Below are 20,439 nucleotides of genomic sequence, written 5' to 3'. Positions count from 1 at the left end.
ACAGAAAACCCTGGGCCTGACTCAGGGCCCTAATGGCAGAGTAGACTCTGTGTTTCCTCTGTTTCCTCTGCACAGGCCATCTCTGCAGATCTGTCCATCATCGCTCTACCCGGCCCCTCTGTTGTGTTGGCACACGTGCCCCAAATTTCCTCTTCACTCCCCGTGGAGTTTATTACAGTAAATGTTTTCAGTTCAGATTCATTCATTGCTCTAAAGATTCTTTATTGAGCACCTACTCATCACTGTCATAGTCATTAGACCTACAACTATGAATAGGATGATAAACCTTAACTGGTCTTATAAACTTTATATCAAAATGTTTAAGAGTTTCTAAGTAGCTAAGTCCACCCACAGTCATCATCAGAGTCAAATACAACTATCCTTCAAGCTCAGTCTTTGCTAGAGCTCTTCACAGTCCAGAAGGACACAGCTAGGGCAGACCCACTGGCATATGGAGGAGAGTGGGGTGCAGTCACCTTGTTGTTGGGTGCTGGATTCCCGAGTTTTCAGGATGATTTGTAGAGTGAGGTTCAGCATGTGGGCTAGAGACAAACTCTATAGCATCGGAGACTTTATCTGTCACGTGGGGGGAAACAACAAGGATCCAGCAACCTTTCTGAGGAGCTTGAGTCATCTTCTCAACTTTCTCTTCCCTTATTTCTGCTTTTGAGGTGCTTGAGCTCTGGATACAGTCTGCAAGTGGCTATTCCTACAGGGCTCATAGTCCCCTGTGTGCAAGGCAGGTTCTTATTCACCGAGCTATGTCCCATCCCTGGGCCCCAGCTGAGTCTTCCTGTTTGAGGAGGCTCAGGAAGCTTGGGGAATGAGGTCCTTTTTACAAAGAGAGTTTGGACTAGAGGCTTCAAACTAAGTGATAGTGTGCCAAGATGGGGAGACAGCACATGGGATAAAGCACCTAGTGGTCTCTGGCCCCTCATATTCCCTTGAGCACCACTGGTAGTAAGACTTCTTTTTTTTTTAAAGTCCACAGAGCTTTCTGTGATGGTGGAAATGTTGTGCATGGTTTAATAATAGTCACTAGCCAGTAATGTAGGCCTATCTGAAAGTCTTTGAGAAATGGACTTCTGTGCAGACTTCTCTTGAATGCCCTCAGATTCAGTTAAATATACAAAGTCAGGAAGAGGAATGAGAGGAAAGCGGTTGTTACTTTCCTGATGGCACTCTAGTAGCCCCGTTCCCCCTTTATCTGGTTGTTCTTATAGTCCCAGATTTATAATTAGAAATGAACTTTCTTCTTTTATTTTTAAGCATTTGCTGCTTGAACTAAAGCCAGTGGGGCTGGGCATCAACAAGAAGCATTGAGCAATATGATGACGCCAGATCTTTGTGTTAACAGCTTGTGCATTAGGAGTAAGCTTTGTGACTCATTATTACAGTATTAAAATTTTCCAGGGATGTTTGGCAAAAGCAACAGCTAGGTTGCATTTCCGCCTGTTCTCATGCAGGTGCTCATAAATCACATAAAGTTAAGTTCTTAAATTTAAGATTTAAATTTTGCTTTGTCTCTTTGCAAACCTTTCCAAGTAGTCTGAAAGGCTACCATGGTTGTTTACTTCAGGGTTAGGTTAGTGCAGTCACTCAAAAAAGATTATGAAGAGAGCTTTTCTTTCTTTACTGGCTTCAGGTTACTAAGCAGTAACTTTGTTGCAGATGGATAATGCACAGGACCTGCTTTCCTTCGGTGGTCTTCAAGTGGTGATCAATGGGCTGAACAGCACAGAGCCTCTGGTGAAGGAGTACGCTGCCTTTGTGCTGGGGGCAGCCTTTTCCAGGTGAGTAGGAAGGAGGAATGTCCCATTGACCATGTTCATTCAGGCCTTCAGGTGAAGTCTAGCCTTCTTAGCCCAGTTTTCCTAGAAAGTGTCACTTGATCTCAAGCATATCCCCTCCTAAATTTTAAGGTAATTCTAATGAAACTTGAGTGATATGGGATTGGGAGGGGAAGCAGAATTGGGAAGAAGGAAAGGAAATTGCTGCCACACCCTACAGTGCTCAGGGATTACTCCTGGCTCTGTGTTCAGTGATTATTCCTGGCGATTTCCTGGGAACCACATTGCAGGGACAGGGGATTGAACTGGGGTCAGCTGCAGGCAAGGCCAGCACCTTAGCCACTGTACTATTTATCCTACCCCCAAAGTGAGATTTTGATTCTTATTCCAAATAGAAAAGAATTTTCACTCATGTTGTCACCATCTATATAGGACTCTGTTGCTTCATCTATAATATACGTATATATGAACATTTAATTGCTTCTTAAAGTATGTGCTATTTTATTCAAAACTAATAAAAAGTTAGATAACCATTGATAATTGAGAAGGAGGAGAATAAACTCCAAGTGTTGATTCTGGACATGCTTTATCTGGTGATGAAGGTATGAACTGAACTAGCAGTGGGGTGGAGGGAAAAATGTGTCTGGGTGCAGTCAACATGCAGTCAACCTATTATACTCTCTGGGCTAGGAGTTGCTTGGAACTGAACTCTTAAACTGTGGGTGATCATGGTTTAGGGAGTCATGTAACTGAATGTGGGGTTTCAGAGAGTTTGACATGGTGAACAAAAATTAATTCAGAATCATACATGTAATGAATCTAATGAATCCAAGGTGTTTCTGACAGTGCTTTTCTGTGTTGTGTTTCTCGGTGGATAGGGGTGGCGGCAGGTAGAAAAAGTTTAAGAAGATCCTGGTTTTGTTTCACTTAAGCTAGCCTCAGCTAGAACCGGTCAGACAAGAGGAATGGGGAGATGGAATTCCTGAAAAGTGGAAGCAGAAAAATATTTGGGTACCATATTGTTATACTCATCCTTAAAGAATATAGATGTCTTTATACTACAGCTGGTCCCCTGGAGTTGCTGTTGTTCCCATTGCTGAACAAATGTCTGCTCAGATGAAATTGTGTCTCTGAAATAGGAACCAGTATTTGAATTCTTGCTTCAAGGGGATAGATGCTGACTACCAGGCCCTGCCCTGCTTGAGTGGAGGGATTGTGATGCTGCCAGAAAAAGGCTATTCTGAACATTTTTTTACTCTAGGATGCTTTGTTTTGAAAAGATTTGCTTTGCATCCCCACTTTTCTTAATCAGAATCTCAATCTGATGTCCTCTCCTGTTTGCATCTTTTCTTGGTTAAATGGGGTGGGGTGGGGAGAGGCAGGGTGGTGTGGGGAGAGGAAGGGTGGGATGGGCAGAGTAGGCAAGGCTGAAGTGTGGTTGCAGTTAGGAAAGGCTGAGAGCAGTGCAGGATCTCTTTCTCTTACTACGAGCCTGTCTTGATCTATACACCCTGGTTGTCCTGTATTCAAGGCTTCCAGAGCTTTCCACCTCCCTTGGTCTTACCTCCTGGAGCCAGAGTTTCCCAGAAGCTCAGAGACTTATGTGCCTTGGAGTCCCCCTGAAGGTGGAGAGTCTGCACGTTTGTCAAAGGCAGCTGTGTTTTCAGCCCAGGAGAAGCAGAGGGTTAGCTTCTAAGGCTTTTGCAGCTTGAGAACTTATGGAGGTTTACTTTTTTGTTTTTCAAGCCTTTATAAAGGAGCTAAATAAAATGCTATTCATTTTTCTCTCAAGACCCATTTAGGATATTTTTTCTTCCTGTAATCCCAAGCATTTTCTTTCCACTTTCAATTTGAACATATCACTCTACCTGTCCTTTGCCATTGCTACTGGAAACACATTTCATGGGGGAAACTGTAGCTTTTGATGTCACCTCTTAGCTGAAGGTGAGCATGTGACTTGAGAAGGATGCATTGAACCTCCTTAGCAGGCCATAACTCACCCAGAGACTGTGCCAATATGTGGTGTCATTAAGAATTTTCTGTGATTCCAGATTCTAGCTATTGTAAAGAGTGCTGCAATGAACAAACAAGTGCAGATGTCACTTTGACTATACTTTTTTGCCTCTCTGGGATATATTCCCAGGAGTGTTATTGATGGGTCAAATGGGAGCTCAATTTCTAATTTTTTGAGGATCGTCCATACTGTTTTCCAAAAGGGCTGAACCAGTCGGCATTCCACCAGTAGTGAAGGAGAGTCCCTTTCTCACCACATCCACGCCAGCACCAGTTGCTTTTGTTCTTTTGGATGTGGGCCAGTCTCTGTGATGTGAGATGATATCTCATTGTGGTTTTGATCTGCATCTCCCTGATGATTAATGATGTAGAGCATTTTCTCATGTGCCTTTTAGCCATTCAGATTTCTTCTTTGAGAAAGTTTCTGTTCATTTCATCGCCCCATTTTTTGATGGGGTTGGTTGTTTTCTTCTTGTGGAGTTCAACCAGTATTTTGTATATCCTTGATATCAACCCCTTGTCGGATGTGTATTCGGAGAATATCCTTTTCCATTCTGTAGACTGTCTTTGTATTTTGGCCACTGTTTCTTTTGAGGTGCAGAAGTGTCTTAGTTTAAGATAGTCCCATTTATCTATCTCTGTTTTCACTTGGTTGGCCAGTGGCATGACATCTTTGAAGATACCATTAGCTTCAATGTCATGGAGGGTTTTGCCAACTTTGTCTTCAATGTACCTTATGGATTCCAGTCTGATGTTGAGGTCTTTGATCCATTTTGATCTTACTTTTGTACTTGGTATTAGGGACAAATCTGAGCCCACTTTTTTGCAAGTAACTGTCCATTTTTGCCAGCACAATTTGTTAAAGAGGCTTTCCTTGCTCCACTTCACTTTTCTTGCCCCCTTATCGAAGATTAGATGAAACCTGAGTGTCCGAGAACAGATGACTGGTTAAAGAAACTTTGGTACATCTACACAATGGAGTACTATGCAGCTGTTAGAAAAGATGAAGTCATGAAATTCATATACAAGTAGTACTACATGGAAAATATCATACTAAGCGAAATGAGTCAGAAAGAAAGGGACAGACATAGAAAGATTGCATTCATCTGGGGAACATAAAGTAACGAAATAGAGACTAACACCCAAGAATAGCCGAGATAAGTACCAGGAGGATTACTCTATGGCTTTGAGGCCAGCCGCACATGCTAGGGGAAAAGGCAGCTCAGATAGAGAAGGGAGCACCAAATAAAGGGTGGTGGGAGGTTCCTCTCCGGATGGGAAATGCGTGATGAGAATAGACTGTAGATCGAACATGATTGCCACTCAGTGTCTCTTTTGCAAACCACAGAACTTAAAAGGAGAGAGATAACAAAAGGGAATGCCCTGCCACAGAGGTAGGGTGGAATGGGGGTTTGGGGGGTGAGAGGGATACTGGGACTGGTGGTGGTGGAGAATGGGCACTGGTGGAGGGATGGGTATTCGATCATTGTATAACTGAAACCCAAGCACAAAAATTTGTAAGTCTACAACTGTACCTCATGGTGTTTCACTAATGAAAATTTAAGGGAAAAAAAAAAGAAAAACAAGAATCGAGGAGATTGAAAAAAAGAATATTGAATACATGATTTATTTTAGCAATACTAATCACTTGATCACTTGACATCTCATTACTCATCGATTTGCTCAAATTGGTGCCAGTAACGTCTCTATTCATCCCTGTCACGTGCTAGTGTAGCCCAATGGCGTCTGTTTGCTCCAGGAATACCCAGAACCTCAAACTGTTTGTTCAGGGTCTTGATGAAGAAGTCTGAGTGTCTTGTAGATGGGTGGCCAATCGATCTTTTGATGTCCTGTAAAGAAAAAAAGAAGAATTTTCTGTGATTGTATTAGCATAAAACCATGTTAACATTTATGTTGCATCACTAAAATTTAAACAGAGATAAATGTAAAATAATGCAATTTAGTGTTTTTGGTGTCGAGAAAACTGCTGTATTCAAATTGTTCTAGCTGGGCTTTTGATAGCTCACTGGAGGGCAGTTAGACTGACAGCATGGTATGGAGCCAGAGCCTCTGGAAGCCAAGAGCAGGTTCCTGAGCATCAGGAAAATGGCAGTGTTTTATTCAAAGAACTCCTTGATGCGTAGAAGCAGATCTTGTGACTTTAGTCTGCAATTCATTATTTACTCTTCAGGTCCTAAGTACTTCTCAGTCCTGCAGCTCTCCACCTCCCCCTGGCATATGGAGTGGGCACACTTGCACACAGAATGGTGAACCGAACTTGCTCTTTTTCAAGTGGATATTCAGAGGATAATGAACTTGTGGGGATCATGGAGCTCACGCCTTGGGTTATTTAGCGAGAGGTCATTGCTTCTACTCCTCACTGACTCGAGAGAATACTGCCACAGGTCAATATTCCAAAGTGGGCAGTACGATTATGGGAGCATGGGAATACTCCGAGGGGGAGAAGGGGCTGTGACAGTAACCTCTAGTACAATTGGGGACACTTTTTATCCCCTTCAGTAAAAGAAGGCAAGTTTCCAGGGAGTTTTTATTTCTCCCTTTTTGAAAAAGAGGTGTGACAGGCCAGAGAAGACTGAGAACCTCTGGATGGTTGAGTAATTCGGAGGTCCCAGCTGACCAGGAATGAGGCTCAGGTTTGCCTCAGTCATTTCCTGGCTGTTTGCCCAGATGCAGCTTATTTTTATCATTGCTAACCCTCACCTTTTTCATTTCTTAGGTGGGAACAATAATAGGTTTCATTTGCATTTACTGAGGTTGAGTTAGTATGGAATAAACTGCCCTGTGAAAATGCTTATAAAGCTCCTGTTCATGACTGCATGGTGTAATGACATGGCGAGTTTTCACTGTAAGGAAATTCTTCTGTTTCTACCATATAAGCTTTATCCTCCTTATTTTCTGCTAAGGTGGAAAATTCTCTGTCTCATGGTGCTAATCTTGCTGCTTCCTGAGAGTGTATATTTGTCAGCCTGGGTTAATTGCTTAATAAGGCCTCCTTACACATTTCTGTGGATGAAGTGATCATGCCTGATGTTTGGCGTAAACAATTATTCCAAGATCAATAAGAGTTGACGTGAGTGTAATTGATGTAGCCACTAAAATAGTTAGTTTCTTTATTTAAGTATTACTCATACTTATTTATGAGTCACATTTTTCATTTTCTGCCATTTGTTGCTCATGTATATGGCAGGTCAAACTATGGTAAATGAAGACATGTAGGGATAAGGGTGCTGATACTTGAAAGGGGTGTCATCTTTTCTTGGCTTCTTTGTTGTTATTTTAAAGTTTTTTCTTCTTCGAGCCAGTTATTTCCAGTGGCCTTTCTAAGACTTGATTTCATGTCTGCCGCACCTCCTGTGGGTCTGTAGTCTGACCTGGCAGTCTCTGGAGTCCCTGTAGAGTCATTCCATTGGTTTGTGTATGGGAAGTCTCAGAAAGGCCCAGTGAATTTCAGAGGCCTTGCATCTTTCTGTCATCTCATTTTACTTATATTTTTCAGCAAACTGGCTGCTTGATTTTTGTTTTCCTTTCATCTTCCTATATGTAGCTTTACCTTTTAACTGTCGGGAATTAAATTATCAAGCTGGTATGCTTACCCCAGAGGCACATCTCTTGCTGTTGTCATGTCCTGCGTTAGTCACTTTTGGTTTTCTGTTCCATCTTTATTATGTCACAGCCTCAGCTGCATATGTGTGAACTGTTATGCTATTACCTTGACTCCTAAGTGCTCATGATATGTGGTGCTTCTATTTGAAATATCCATGCAGTATTTGGTAATGTTGGATGTACTACATGCCCTCCATCATACTGTAATCGGGTTCTCTTAAGGTGGAAACAGATCTATGCTTCCCTTTTCTTGAAATCTTCATTGGAATATCCCTAGGTTACTTACATCTGTTTACAGAGTGAATGTTCTCCCCATCCCTGACTTTGCACCTTCTAACTAATGTTTTGTTGATATTCTAGTTTCCTTTAGTTTTCAAGCTATGCTCGTCCCAACTGAGATTTTCCCAGTTAATTTCTTTGAGGAGGTACCATACCCAGAGGTGCTTAGGGCTTACTCCTGGCTCTGCACTTAGGGATCACTCCTGGTGAACTTTAGGGGATCATCTGGGGTGTCGAGATCGAACCTAGGTCAGCTGCGTGCAAAGTAAACACCCTACCTGCTGCGTTATTGTTCTATTTAAATCCCAGTTAATTTGTAACTATGTACCTATGTTATATGTACATTACATGCCATCTCCGTTTGTTGGACTCCGGTTTCTAAATTTCTTTTCTGCCATCTTCCTTGAATTTCTGTGCTTATCTGCACCTTCTTTGTGGTCTTTCCTGATGACTTTTTTTTCCTTTTTGGGTCACACCCGGCAATGCACAGGGGTTACTCTTGGCTCTGAATTCAGGAATTACTCCTGGCGGTGCTCAGGGGACCATATGGGATGCTGCGAATCGAACCCAGGTCAGCCGCGTGCAAGGCAAATGCCCTACCGCTGTGCTATTGCTCTAGTCCTTTCCTGATGACTTTTATGAGCTCTCTGGAGATCAGTATCCCCAAGTCTATTGACCTTTCTCTTTACTTCTGTCATCCACTAGATATCTGGGAACTCATTTCCCATTTTTGCCCAATATATTACATTTTCTGAGCACTTCCATGAGCACTTCACCTTCTGAGTACTTCACACCTTCAGATCTCCTGTTGAACGTGCTCTTAATCTTTATTTTGACCTCCAGCTTCTACTCCACTACCTTTTGTTTTTTCCTATCACCTTTATACTGTACCCTCTCCTGTCTTTGCTCCTTCTTCAAATCCCTCACATATTCTTGGTACCTTCCTCTGATCCCTGGCCTAATACCAGTTTACCCGTCATACCTAACCCACCAACCAGAATCTTACATTCCTTCATTACTTTTCAAAAAAAAGTAGACACAAAAGGATTCAAATAAGTGTACATGAGCATTACGTTCCTCCAATTCCTAAAGTTTTCCAGTAGTTCTTTTTTTCTATCATTGATAACTCTGTGGCATTCAGTAGTATTGCTCACTACTTTCCTTAGGAAACTTTATTTCTTGGCTGCCATTTGATGACAGTCCCTAGATTCTATAAGTACTCTTTTGTGTCATTACTCTCTTGTATAATTACTCTCTTTCCTTTTATGCTAGCACTATCTTCTAATCATTGCTGTTCACCAAGATTGTCTGATCACCCTAAATCTTTTGTCAGTTCACTCCATGAGACTTTCTATTCCTGTGATTTAAAACACACCTCATTGGGGGCTGGAATGATAGAATCATGGGTAGGGCACTAGCCTTGCACATGGCTGATCCAGGTTCGATCCCTGGCACCACATCTGGTTCCCTGAGCCCTCCAGTAGTGATCCCTGAGCACAGAGCTTGGCATAAACTCTGAGTACTTCTGGGTAAGGCAAAAAAAAAAAAAAAAGGAAAAAATCCACCTCATTTTGGATATCTCCAATGTCAAATATTTAAGTTTTGACTTTCTCCTCAGTTTTCATTCTCCATTTCTCCCAGTTTCTCAAACTCAAGTAGAAGTAAGTTCATTTGTCTTTCTTTCATAAATGAGGTTTTCCCTCCTACGTTCTTTGTATCTATTCTTGGAAGTATGATTGTCATACTTATCCATTCTTGAAACTTTTTTTTCCATTCTTGAAACTTTTGAGTGATATTCAAGACATTTCTATTTGATGAATGAGGTCTGTGGACTTTTACTTACACTATTGTTATTTATTAAACTATGGATTCACACTTCCTATTTTAAGGAAACTTTGATATTGCAGAAGTGGCAATAGGAAAGGAATTCCCTTTCATCATGCTAAGGGATGAACCATGAGTAATCCAACTGGCATAGTTATCCCATTCTCCATGGATGTCTCTTGATTTTTAGAGGGGGGCACTGACCCAGTTCTTACCAATGAGCCATGAAGATAGATTTGCTTGGAAGGATTTTGCTCTTTATAAAAAGGAAGATAGTGAAGATACTACCTTGTGTGGCCACATTTTGCTGATTGCATTGGAGCTCCAGCAGGTGCTGCACCCGGTGAGGTAGAAACACAAGGTCACAGAGCCAGCATGCTGAGAAGGAGAGTGCGGGGCAAGAAAGACAGCAGAAAGCAGGCCTTTCGGAGATGACAGGAGAGTAGAGGGGCAAGAAAGACAGCAGGAACTGGGCCTGTAGGAGATGGTGGTACCACTAGGCTGATTATGAATCCATCTCCCTCCAGACTTGACATATGCAAGATAATTAAATATCTTTACTTAAAAAAATCTGTTGGTCATTTTCCTGCTACTTACATATTCGTATTAATGAAATTTCTAAAATTTTTTTTGTGTCCTTTTAATTCTTTTTAAATTCCCTTTGCAGCTTCTTATCATTCATCTCAATTTGCAATTTTATGTTTGTGTGATTGCTTGTTTACCATTAGAACCCCTCTTAGATAGTATGAGGTTTAATTTTCTCTTCATTCCTTTTGAACCTTCCAAACATCCTCAGGGAGTTTCAGGTGCCATTCTAGGTGATCCTCAGCCAACAGGGCGGGCAATTTAATTCTAAGGCCTGAGGATGTGGTTCCAAGATTACCCAGGTCACCTCAGTAGTACTCACAGGATTCCAGGGCCACACCCTGCCAGGCTGAGTTGTGGGGTGGAGGGTGGTATCCCTCCAGGGCTACACCTGGTGGTACGTAGGGGATCATGTGGTCTAGAGAATTGAACTGAGGTCCACTGCTGAAAGGCATGCACCTAACCGCTGTACTCTCTGGCCCCTTAATTTTCTATCTTGGTGTTGATTTCTTCCTAGTCTATAGCCCAGTACCTTATATTCAGTGCTAGGAAATAATTATTAAATGAACAGATGAAGAAACAAAAGAATAAACTAATGCCTTTGAAATGAAATACTTTCATATAGTCAGGAGTGGGAGCTGAGTAGAGAGTGCTATCTTTATTATTAATGATGTAATAGTGGGTGATTCAGATACCACGTCTTGACCCTTTAAATTCTGAGGCCATGGAAATGAATGTGTAACCTTCTGGATAAAGGCCCAGAAAATAGGTTAGAGATTGGGATGAGGTCAGATGTTGGAGAAACCAGCACTTGAATAAAAGTTTAAATATGACCCTGAGGACTAGCTCTGATCTCTTGACCCCAGGATCTAATTTTTCACACTCCTGCAGTGACAGGGGATGCACTCAGACTATTTTGTCTCCAATGAATTGATTAACATATTAACCATGATTGGTCAGGGCAATGGGAGCAGTAGATCGTAAAGCTGCATTCAAAGACCCATCACTTTTTTCAAGGGGCAATTGGTGACAAATAGAAAATGAACTCCAAGACTGACCAGCCACTCTGAGTAGCAGAAGTCAAAACTTTGTTGTAGGGAAGGGAGGCACATTTCTGTGAGTGTGTCAGTGTTTCCTTCTGACTCTGTCCTCATGGCCAGCCCTCTATGTGGCTGTTTCAGAACTCCCCATTACTGATCATCTCCTTCTGAGGCCCCCTCTGCATAACTCCAGCCTGCAAAGTTCTTTCCTCTTCACGTTATTAGGATTTATTGTCTGGACTCTTACTAAACTATGATATACACAATTCTTTGTGTATGTCATTTCTTGCTCTGTTTCCCCACAAAAGTGAAAGCTGGGGAGGGAGAGATAGTATAGTGGGCAGGCCACTTGCCTTGCATGTCATCCACCTGGGTTTCGTTCCTGGCTTCCCATATGGTTCCCCAAGCTCCTCTAGGGGAGCTGTGCACAGAGTCAGGAGTAAACTCTGTGTACCATCCCAAAACCAAAAAATAAAAGTGAAAGCTTCTTGAGAGTGGAAGCCTGTACTGAAGTTTGTGGTCCACACAGTTCATGATGAGAACTAAGTGGTCCTCCACAAAAGCTGAAATAACTGAAAACAGGTGAGATCAGTAGAGTCATTTAAAGCAAGGAAGTTTTTAAAATTTTCTATCCCATTTCATTTTTCCTTCAATATGCATGAATTATGTTTGTAATTAAAATTTGAATGTTAAATAGCAAATCAGAACAGTACTCGGAGGCTTCTATACCTGCTAAATAGTGATCTCCCTCCCTTCGTATCCCTCGCAAGAATCATTCTTGGTTCAGAATACCTGAAATGCTGGATTATATATTTAAACATTTCCTTAAATGAGAAGAAACTATAGGGTCATTGCCTAGCTATGGGGGAAATTGTGTGGTGGTCAAGAAGAAAGTGAGAAAAGTTCTAAAGATACATATTACAGAAAACACAGATCCTGTGATATTTGGAACACTGAGAGAGCTGTCCTGGGGACATTTCTCATTCCCTCCTGGATGAGAGCTTTCTAACTTCCACAGGCATTGTAAATGGGGAGAGGGGACAAGGCCTTAGCCCTTGAAAGGGAAAATAAGAAAAATGAAAATATTCCACTTAATAGTAATAGGACATGGGAGTATCCCAGTGGACAGTTCCACAATGAAATTGATCACATCATATTCAATCTGCGGTTTTTCCTGACCAATGTCACTGTTGCCAAAATTCCAAATGGGATCAGACCACCATCTCCTTTGTGCAGAATTCTACTTCACGGAGCAGGGAGAAAGGGCTGCAAAGTTTAAGAAAAAAACTCCCAGAATAACCACCAACTGGGAGCTCTTTGGCACTGTTGCTGCAATATGGGAAGATGCCGTCGTTGACAACATTGACAATATAATCGACTGGTTCAGCACCTCTATGACTGTGCAAGGAATGCCGAGAATGGGAAAGCTAGAAACAGACGCCTGTCTTCGGAAACTCTCGAGCTCATTCGCAAACGTGGTTCTGCACGAGCCTCAGGCAATCACTAGCTAACGTCTGAACTCGCAAAGCTGTGCAGAGTAGTGATAAAGAAATACCTCAAAAAGAGAAGAGCAGCAGTGTTGGCTGATGCAGCAGAAGCTGGGAAAAGTATTCACAATGCCTGCCTGTCCTTTGCCAATTACAAGACCAAGATGACTGCCCTTCGACGTCCTGATGAATCTATCACATCTTCCAGAAGAGCAATGGAAAAGGTTATCTATGACTTCTACTTGGATCTCTTCGATAGCCATGTCCACCTGCCCACATACCAAATTCCACAGGATGGATGTGTCGTTCCCAGCATTCTCCCTTCCAAAATCCAACATGCCATTTTGTCGGTAAAGAAGCGTACAGCACCCAGTACAGACAAGATCAGACCCGAACACCTGAAGAATCTGCCACCAGTACTCGTCAATACACTGGCTCGGCTCTTCACATGCTACCTGTCTGATTGCAAGGTTCCATCCTAGTGGAAACCAGCAGGACTGTTCTCTTGTACAAGAAGGGAGACATCCACAACATCAGTAACTATTGCCTGATCTGCCTGTTGTCCATCGTCTACAAGTTATTCACTCGAGTCATCCTGAATAGGATTGGCAGAACACTAGACAAAGGACAGCTATGTGAGCAAACCGGGTTCCGAAAAGGATTCAGCATGATTGACCATATCCACATGGTGACCAAGCTCATTGAGGTTTCTTGAGAGTTCAAGATACCGCTCTGTCTAACGTTCATTGATTTAAAGAAGGCCTTTGATTCTGTTGAGACTGAAGTGGTCATCGAAGCCCTAGCCAAACAGGGCGCTCAAACTCAGTACATCAGGATTCTCTGTGAGCTGTATTACGCATTCACCACCAGGATCTCACCATTCTACAAGGAAGTGATCATCGATGTAAAGAGAGGGGTTTCGGCAGCGTGATACCATTTCACCTAACTTCAGTGCCACTCTCAAGAACGTCAAGTGATGACTGGAATGGGAAGGAATGGGAGTGAAGATAGACGGTCAGCAACTGATATCGTTCTAATAACACCAAATATCAGCCAAGTGGCACAAATGCTGGCCAACTTCTACTTTGCGTGTGGAAATGTTGGACTGCAGCTGAATCTTATGAAGACAATGTTCATTAGGAACGGACTAGTTCCTGACGTTCAATTTGCTCTCAACAGAACAAACATCTCCAAATGCAGCAGTTATGTGCATCTAGATCGAGAACTCAACATGACAAATGACCTGGAACCTGAGCTGCGCAGGAGGAAGAGAGTGGCATGGAACATTTTCAAGAGCGTCGAAGAAGTGGTTAAGAGGACAAAGAACCTCCAGCTTTGGGCACATCTTTTTGACTACACCGTTCTTCCTGCACTAACACATGCCTCGGAGACCTGGGCCCTACGAAAACAGGAAGAGAACACTATTCGGGTATCCCAAAGAGCTATGCTTTGAATATCACATTTCACTCAAGTGAGAGAATGAATCTGCAGTTCTGCCCTCCGTGAACGATCAAGAATCAAGGATGCTATCTTGTTGGCCAAAGTGTCAAAAATCAAATGGGCTGGACACGTAATGCAATTTAAAGACGACTGCTGGACTAGACGGGATTCCACGGGACATCAAAAGAACGCGTGGCCACCCACCTATGAGATGGTCAGACTTCTTCGTCAAAACCTTGAACTGACGGTTTGAGGCTCTTCGTGTTCAGGGAGCGAGCAGATACCATTGGGCTACACTAGCACGTGACAGGGACGAATGTAGACATTACTGGCAATCACTTGAGCTAATTGATGAGCAATGGGATGACAAGTGATAAAAGTGATACAACTGATCTTAATTTCATTTTTATAAAGTTCACAGTGATTTTTTGCATTTAACATTCAATGGACTGGAGCGATAGCACAATGTGTAGGGTGTTTGCCTTGCACGTGGCCAACTCTGGTTCAATTCCTCCATCCCTCTCGGAGAGCCAGTTAAGCTACCGAGAGTATCCCATCCACACAGCAGAGCCTGGCAAGCTCCCTGTGGCATATTCGATATGCCAAAAACAGTAACAACAAGTCTCACAGTAGAGACATTACTGGTACCTGCTCCAGCAAATTGATGAACAATGGGACAACAGTGCTACAATGCAATAGGAATAGTAAGATCATTCATTTTTGAATAGATGGGAGAGAAATTTCCCAGAAATTGTATCACCCACGCCAACTCTAGAGTACATTTGGGCTAGAAATCATACAAATCTTTTGTAGCCTGAAAATCTTAATACTGAGAATTTAGTCTAAAATAACCTTGAGAAATACTGGGGGAAAAAAAGAGTTTTGCAACTTATAGGTATACTATTAATAATTCCCACATGTTTATATAAAGATTATGTATAAAATAGAGGGTTAGCATACTAGTAAAACTGTAGAAAGTGGACTAGACTACTACTTGCAAAAATAACAGGGCCAGGGACATGGCTCAAAGGGGGAGTTCTGGGTTTAATCCCCAACACTGCCTAGTCCCCTGGCACTGCTAGGTATGGACCCCAAACAACAACAGTAGCATCAAGTAGATGACTTAACCATATGAAAAATTCCTGACCTTACTCATGAGAAGGACCAATTAAAAGTATATTAAAATACTATTTCTCAGCTATCAAGTTGGCAGAAATCTGAAGTTAGCATATTTGCTCTTTTAGTGAGGCTGCAGGGCTAGGTTCTCATTCATGGCCCACAGAATTGTGAAATTGTGGAGTTTCTGTACAAAATGAAAACTATGCAACAAAACTGCATATATATAAGTATCACTGTAGCACTGTCCTCCCATTGTTCATCGATTTGCTCAAGTGGGCACCAGTAACCTTTGAAATAATATCCCTGTTTCCAGATTTCTTACCTCTAACGTATATTGATAAAAATTATGAAGAGACATTGTATATTCATTGTTCTTCATATAGCACTATTTGATGGTTCTTTTTTGAGGGGGGTGGTTTGATTTGTGGGCCACACCCCTGTGTTAGGCTTGACTCCTGCATCTGTGCTCATGGGTTGTGCTTTCTGGGGACAATATATGATGCTGAGGATTGTCTCTGGGTCTACTGTGTGCAAAGTGAACACCTTCTGAACTATCTCTCTGGCCCCATATAACACCATTTGAAACACAGACAGGAACAGCCTAAATGTCCATAAGTAGGGAACTGATTGAATTTTAGAATTCATTACATTTATCACTATACAGTTGTATAAAACACTGAATATTTTTTTGTAATATAGAATGTTTCTTTTGTGATAAATTCCAGGTTATATTCTTAAATGGAGAAAATTAAAATACGAATGACTGCTATTAATCATTTGCATATGTTTATATTTGCCTACACAAAGGATAAAATACTAGGGAGGGAAACTTTGTAATCGTGCAAATATTTTACCTAATTTTAAACCTCCATTAAAATATAAAAATCCACAAAAATTGAAAGCTAAATGAAGCAGCTGAATATAACTATCTATAAAATTGGTGGCATAATCACACAGGAAGGAACTTGTCGGAGAGGTTTCACACCCAGAGGTTACTCAGAGGTTACACCTGGGTCTGTGCTCAGAAATTACTCCTGGCATTGCTTGGAGGACATATGGAATGCCAAGGATCAAAGCTCAGGTCAGCCACATGCAAGGCAAACACCCTACCCTTTGTACTATCTTTCAGCCCTGAAGGAACTATTTAATGCAATTTTGTAACCCAGTAATTTGACACCCCCTGTTTATATATAAAAGTTTTTTTTTTTTAACTTTTTGGGTCACACCTATCGATGCACAGGAGTTACTCCTGGCTCTGCACTCAGGAATTACTCCTGGTGGTGCTCAGGGAACCATATGGGATTCTGGGAATCGAACCCGGGTTCGCCCTGTGCAAGGCAAATGCCCTACCTGCTGTGCTATTGCTCCAGGCTCCTATATCAAACATTATTTTTAAACCTGCAAAGATTTTCATAATTTGTAATATTGATAAAAATGTTGATGGTGTTACCCAAAGATTGCTGTATATATGTGGTAGAAGGCAGAAGGATAATGATGCTGGTTTCTCTGAGAACCATAATTTTTAGCATAAAGAGAAATTTTGATACTAAATTGGAGTGTGGGTCCCAATTTTGAATTGGGAGTAGTAGTATGATCCCATAATGATTTTTTTTTAGCTCTGTCCAATAAGAAGATCTTGTTAAAAGGAATAAACCCCATAGCAATGGTTAACTCTGCCTTTCAGCCTGCGTTTGCGAAATACTGTTTCTCTAAAATATCATTTTTTCCCACTGTATTTTGTTGAAGAAATGATTGGTTTCAGATTTGGGATAAGACTTGCAAAATGGTCCCGAATATTTTGTCAGTATAGAAATCACAGAATCTCTCAAATACTTGTAAGGGTTTAGTTAAAGCTCAGGATCGGGTTGGGGATAGATGAAATGGGACCAGTCGTGACTGCATACTTTTCTTTTGGGTGGCACACCCATCAGTACTCAGAGTTTATTCCTAGTTCTGTGCTTAGGGATCACTCCTGGCAGTGTTTAGAGGATCCATATGGTACCAGGGATTGAACCTGGGCTGCCTGCATGCAACAGTGTACTCAGCATGATGAACCATCTCCTCGGTCCATCATTGCATAGTTTTTAAAGCTGGAATGAGGGATTCATGCATGTTTTTTTTTACCATTTTCTCTAGAGCATAGATTAAATTTTTCCATTAGAAAAGGTAATTTTCTGGATATAGTTTAAAAAATTGGCAGACTTTCCAGCTTACTAGTAGGAACATTTACAAATCCCTTTTGAAGGAATACATCTTAAGTCAAGGTCTGAAAGCATCTTCGCCAAGAAAAAAATCCAATAATCAAAATACCACAAAACACATACCAAATAAGACATTTTGAGTGAAAGGCAGCAGACAAATTAACCAGCTTTGTAAAACTACAGATAGTAATATTATGAAGCTGAGAAATATAAAAATCTAATATGTTTAAAGAAAAATATTTTCTCCAAAGCATGAGTAAAAAGTAATAGACCATCAGAAATTACAGTGTCCAGGAATATTGAAAGGATCCAAATAGAGGAAAATAGAGAGACAACTTAGTGGCTAAAGCGCTTGCTTCGCAAGCATGAGACTGAACTCAGAAGCACCCAGAGTGGTCCTGGCAGCTCTGTTCTTTGTATCTTTGTACCTGTGGTCTGTCGTCCTTGGCCACACTCGCAGTTTTCAGCCACACAGCTGCCAGGTATATTCTTGCACCTCAGCCAAAGGGTGTATCCCCGGGTTGGTAACAAAACTTAAAAAAATTTAAAAATTGCAAGCATCATGAATGTCGCCCCTGACCAGCAATTGTGTGAGCACCACAGGAAGCCCATGAGCACTACAACCAGAATTGCTCTTGACTTGCACAACTAAAGGCAAACCGGACCAGAGAAGTAGCTCAGTGAGCCGGGCCAGTGCTTGGCATAAGGGAGGCGTGGAGCTTGATCCCTGCCACACTGCATAGCCAAGTACAAACCCTCCCCTTCTCCAAGCTTGGGAGAGAGCTGAAATCGCTGAGGCTGGAGCCTTGGGTATGACCCCCAGAGCTGCACAATCCTCTTATAGCACCGCAGCCTATGGCCTGTCCATTGGGCCCTTTCAACTTTCTCCCTACCTTTAGTTACCTCAATTCTGCAATCAGTAAGTCTAAGTATTAATTTGTCTTTGTTGGACAGTGTCTCTTCCCTTGCTTTGTTTGTTTATATACCACATATAAGTGAGATTGATGACAGTAGTTTTTAATATTTTGTGGGGGTAGGTTTTCCCAAAGTAATGCTTTTAGGCTAGGGGCCACCCCCAGGGGTACTTACCGTGGCAGTGCAGGTGGCCTTTCTGTGCCAAGGACCTCTAGGGCTACACCTGCAGTGCTTGGAGGAACCATCTGGTCTGGGGATTGAAACTAGGGATCTCACACATGCAAGGCATGCACTCCACCTTTGAGCTGTAGCCCTGGCTTGACATTTGTTTTCTCCAGCAACTTAAATATAGATTCTATTCTATTCTCTGTTGTTGCTTTTGAGAAGTTAACTGTTAGGTGATTATTCCATTAAAATAATCTTTTCACCCTTGAGTACTTTTAAGACTTTTTTATCTGTGATTGTCTATACTTTTTAAATGATATGTTTAGTTGCATTTAAAAAAATATCTATTTTGGTTTTTGGGTGACACCTGGCGATGCTCAGAGCTTACTTCTGGCTCTGCACTCAGGAAGTACTCCTGGAGGTGCATGGGGGACCAACCATATTAGATGCCAGGAGTCAAGCCCCAGTCAGCCACGTGCAAAGCAAATGCCATACCTGCTGTACTATCGCTCTGACCCCTAGTGGCATGTTTTTGATGTGTGGGGTGTGGGGTCACTTGATGGCAAATCTAGGCTTTCACATATATAGTTTGTGTTCTGGCCTTTGAGCTATTTCCCTGGGTCCTAGATGCATATTTCTAATATCCTGTCTGGTCTATATTTGCATTTATTCAGTCTGGATTTGCATCTTTCACTAGTTCCAGAATATTTTCAGTTATTATTTGTGCCCCTTTTTACTCTTTCTGAGATTCATATTGAAAATAGACCTTTGTATTCAGCCTTCTACATTTCTCCTCCTCCTCCTTCTCCTCCTCTTCCTCCTCTCCACCCTCCACCCTCTTGTTACAACACATGTCTCATGATAGTGTTACTACAGTCATTGTCTGAGGATTTACTTAGCTGTTAGGTGCTGACTGAGCCTTCTGCATTATTGTTTCAGTCACTGGGCTTAGCTTCTATACAACTTTCCCATCTAATTTTCTGTGCTTCTACTGGGCTTACAGCTCTGTGAAGTATGTGCTTCAGGAGTTTTGGTGCTGGGACTTGTTCTGCCCCCATCCCATGAAGGTGCCAGAGATCCAAACCTGATGGAAGCCGGGACCACCACAGTATCTCTCCATTATTCTTCCTTAATATCAGTGGTTATATTTTCTGGCCCTGCAGTCCATCTGGGCATAGGTGACTGTGCACCCTCCTATAGTTCTTTACCTATTTGTCATATTTCTCATCTTCATGTCACATTTCTGTTGAAGTCTAGGTAACTTGATGTGATATATCTTCTCTTATTTCCCCTTCTGTACTGTTCAGTCTGTCCATTAAATTCTCTGTTGTAGATTTCTGTTTCTAACTTTCAGCATTTCATTTGCATCTTTATCAAAGTCTGATATATTCCATTTTTAATTTCCTATTTTATACATGTATTGAAAGATGTGTTTTATTTACCAAACATTGTAAGCAGTGTTATTTTATAATCCATGTTTCATAATTCCAGGTTTGTTTCTGCTAATTCGCAATAATGGTGTCTTATGTCCTTATGTGCTTGGTTGTTTCTGATAGTATCACTCAGTGATTTTTAAAAATTATGTGGGTAACCTCTTATTTCAGAAGGGATTTAAGGTTTCATCTGTGGGGTGCCTGGAGGTAATTAACAATCGAAGACTCTCTCAAATCAAGTTCACAACTTGACGTTGTCCAGTCCACGCCAGGGAGCAAACTTAGATTGGAAGAGCATCTGAAGACTGGATTGTGATTCGTCTGTTCAGGGTCAGTATTTTTATTTTCATTCTCCCCATTTTTTTCTGCATTAGTCTAGTTATTGCTGGTGCAGTCTTTCTCATTGACCTTCAAAGCTAGAACTCTGAAAGCGACTTTCAGAATAAAGGTGGAGGAGTTTACTAGTTTAGGTGGCTCTAGTTCTTACTTCTGTCCTTTGCCTATATGGCTGCTCAAACTCAAAC

The 20,439-nt window shown here is 41.7% G+C and overlaps 1 protein-coding gene across 7 annotated transcripts in view; it reads left to right on the top strand.

Moving 5' to 3' along the window:
* The window catches only part of SIL1 (SIL1 nucleotide exchange factor), a 372,411-nt gene that overhangs the window by 291,236 nt on the left and 60,736 nt on the right, over positions 1-20,439 (top strand). For all 7 annotated transcript variants that reach the window (XM_056124475.1, XM_056124477.1, XM_056124476.1 and 4 more), the window contains one exon: positions 1,672-1,793. In XM_056124475.1, coding sequence (XP_055980450.1) covers positions 1,672-1,793 — 122 coding nt within the window. The remainder of the gene's footprint in view (positions 1-1,671; positions 1,794-20,439) is intronic.

This window comes from Sorex fumeus, unplaced genomic scaffold, assembly GCF_029834395.1.
Source record: "Sorex fumeus unplaced genomic scaffold, SorFum_2.1 ptg000051l, whole genome shotgun sequence".
Classification (NCBI taxonomy): Eukaryota; Metazoa; Chordata; class Mammalia; order Eulipotyphla; family Soricidae; genus Sorex; species Sorex fumeus.
This window is presented reverse-complemented; position numbering and strand designations above follow the sequence as displayed.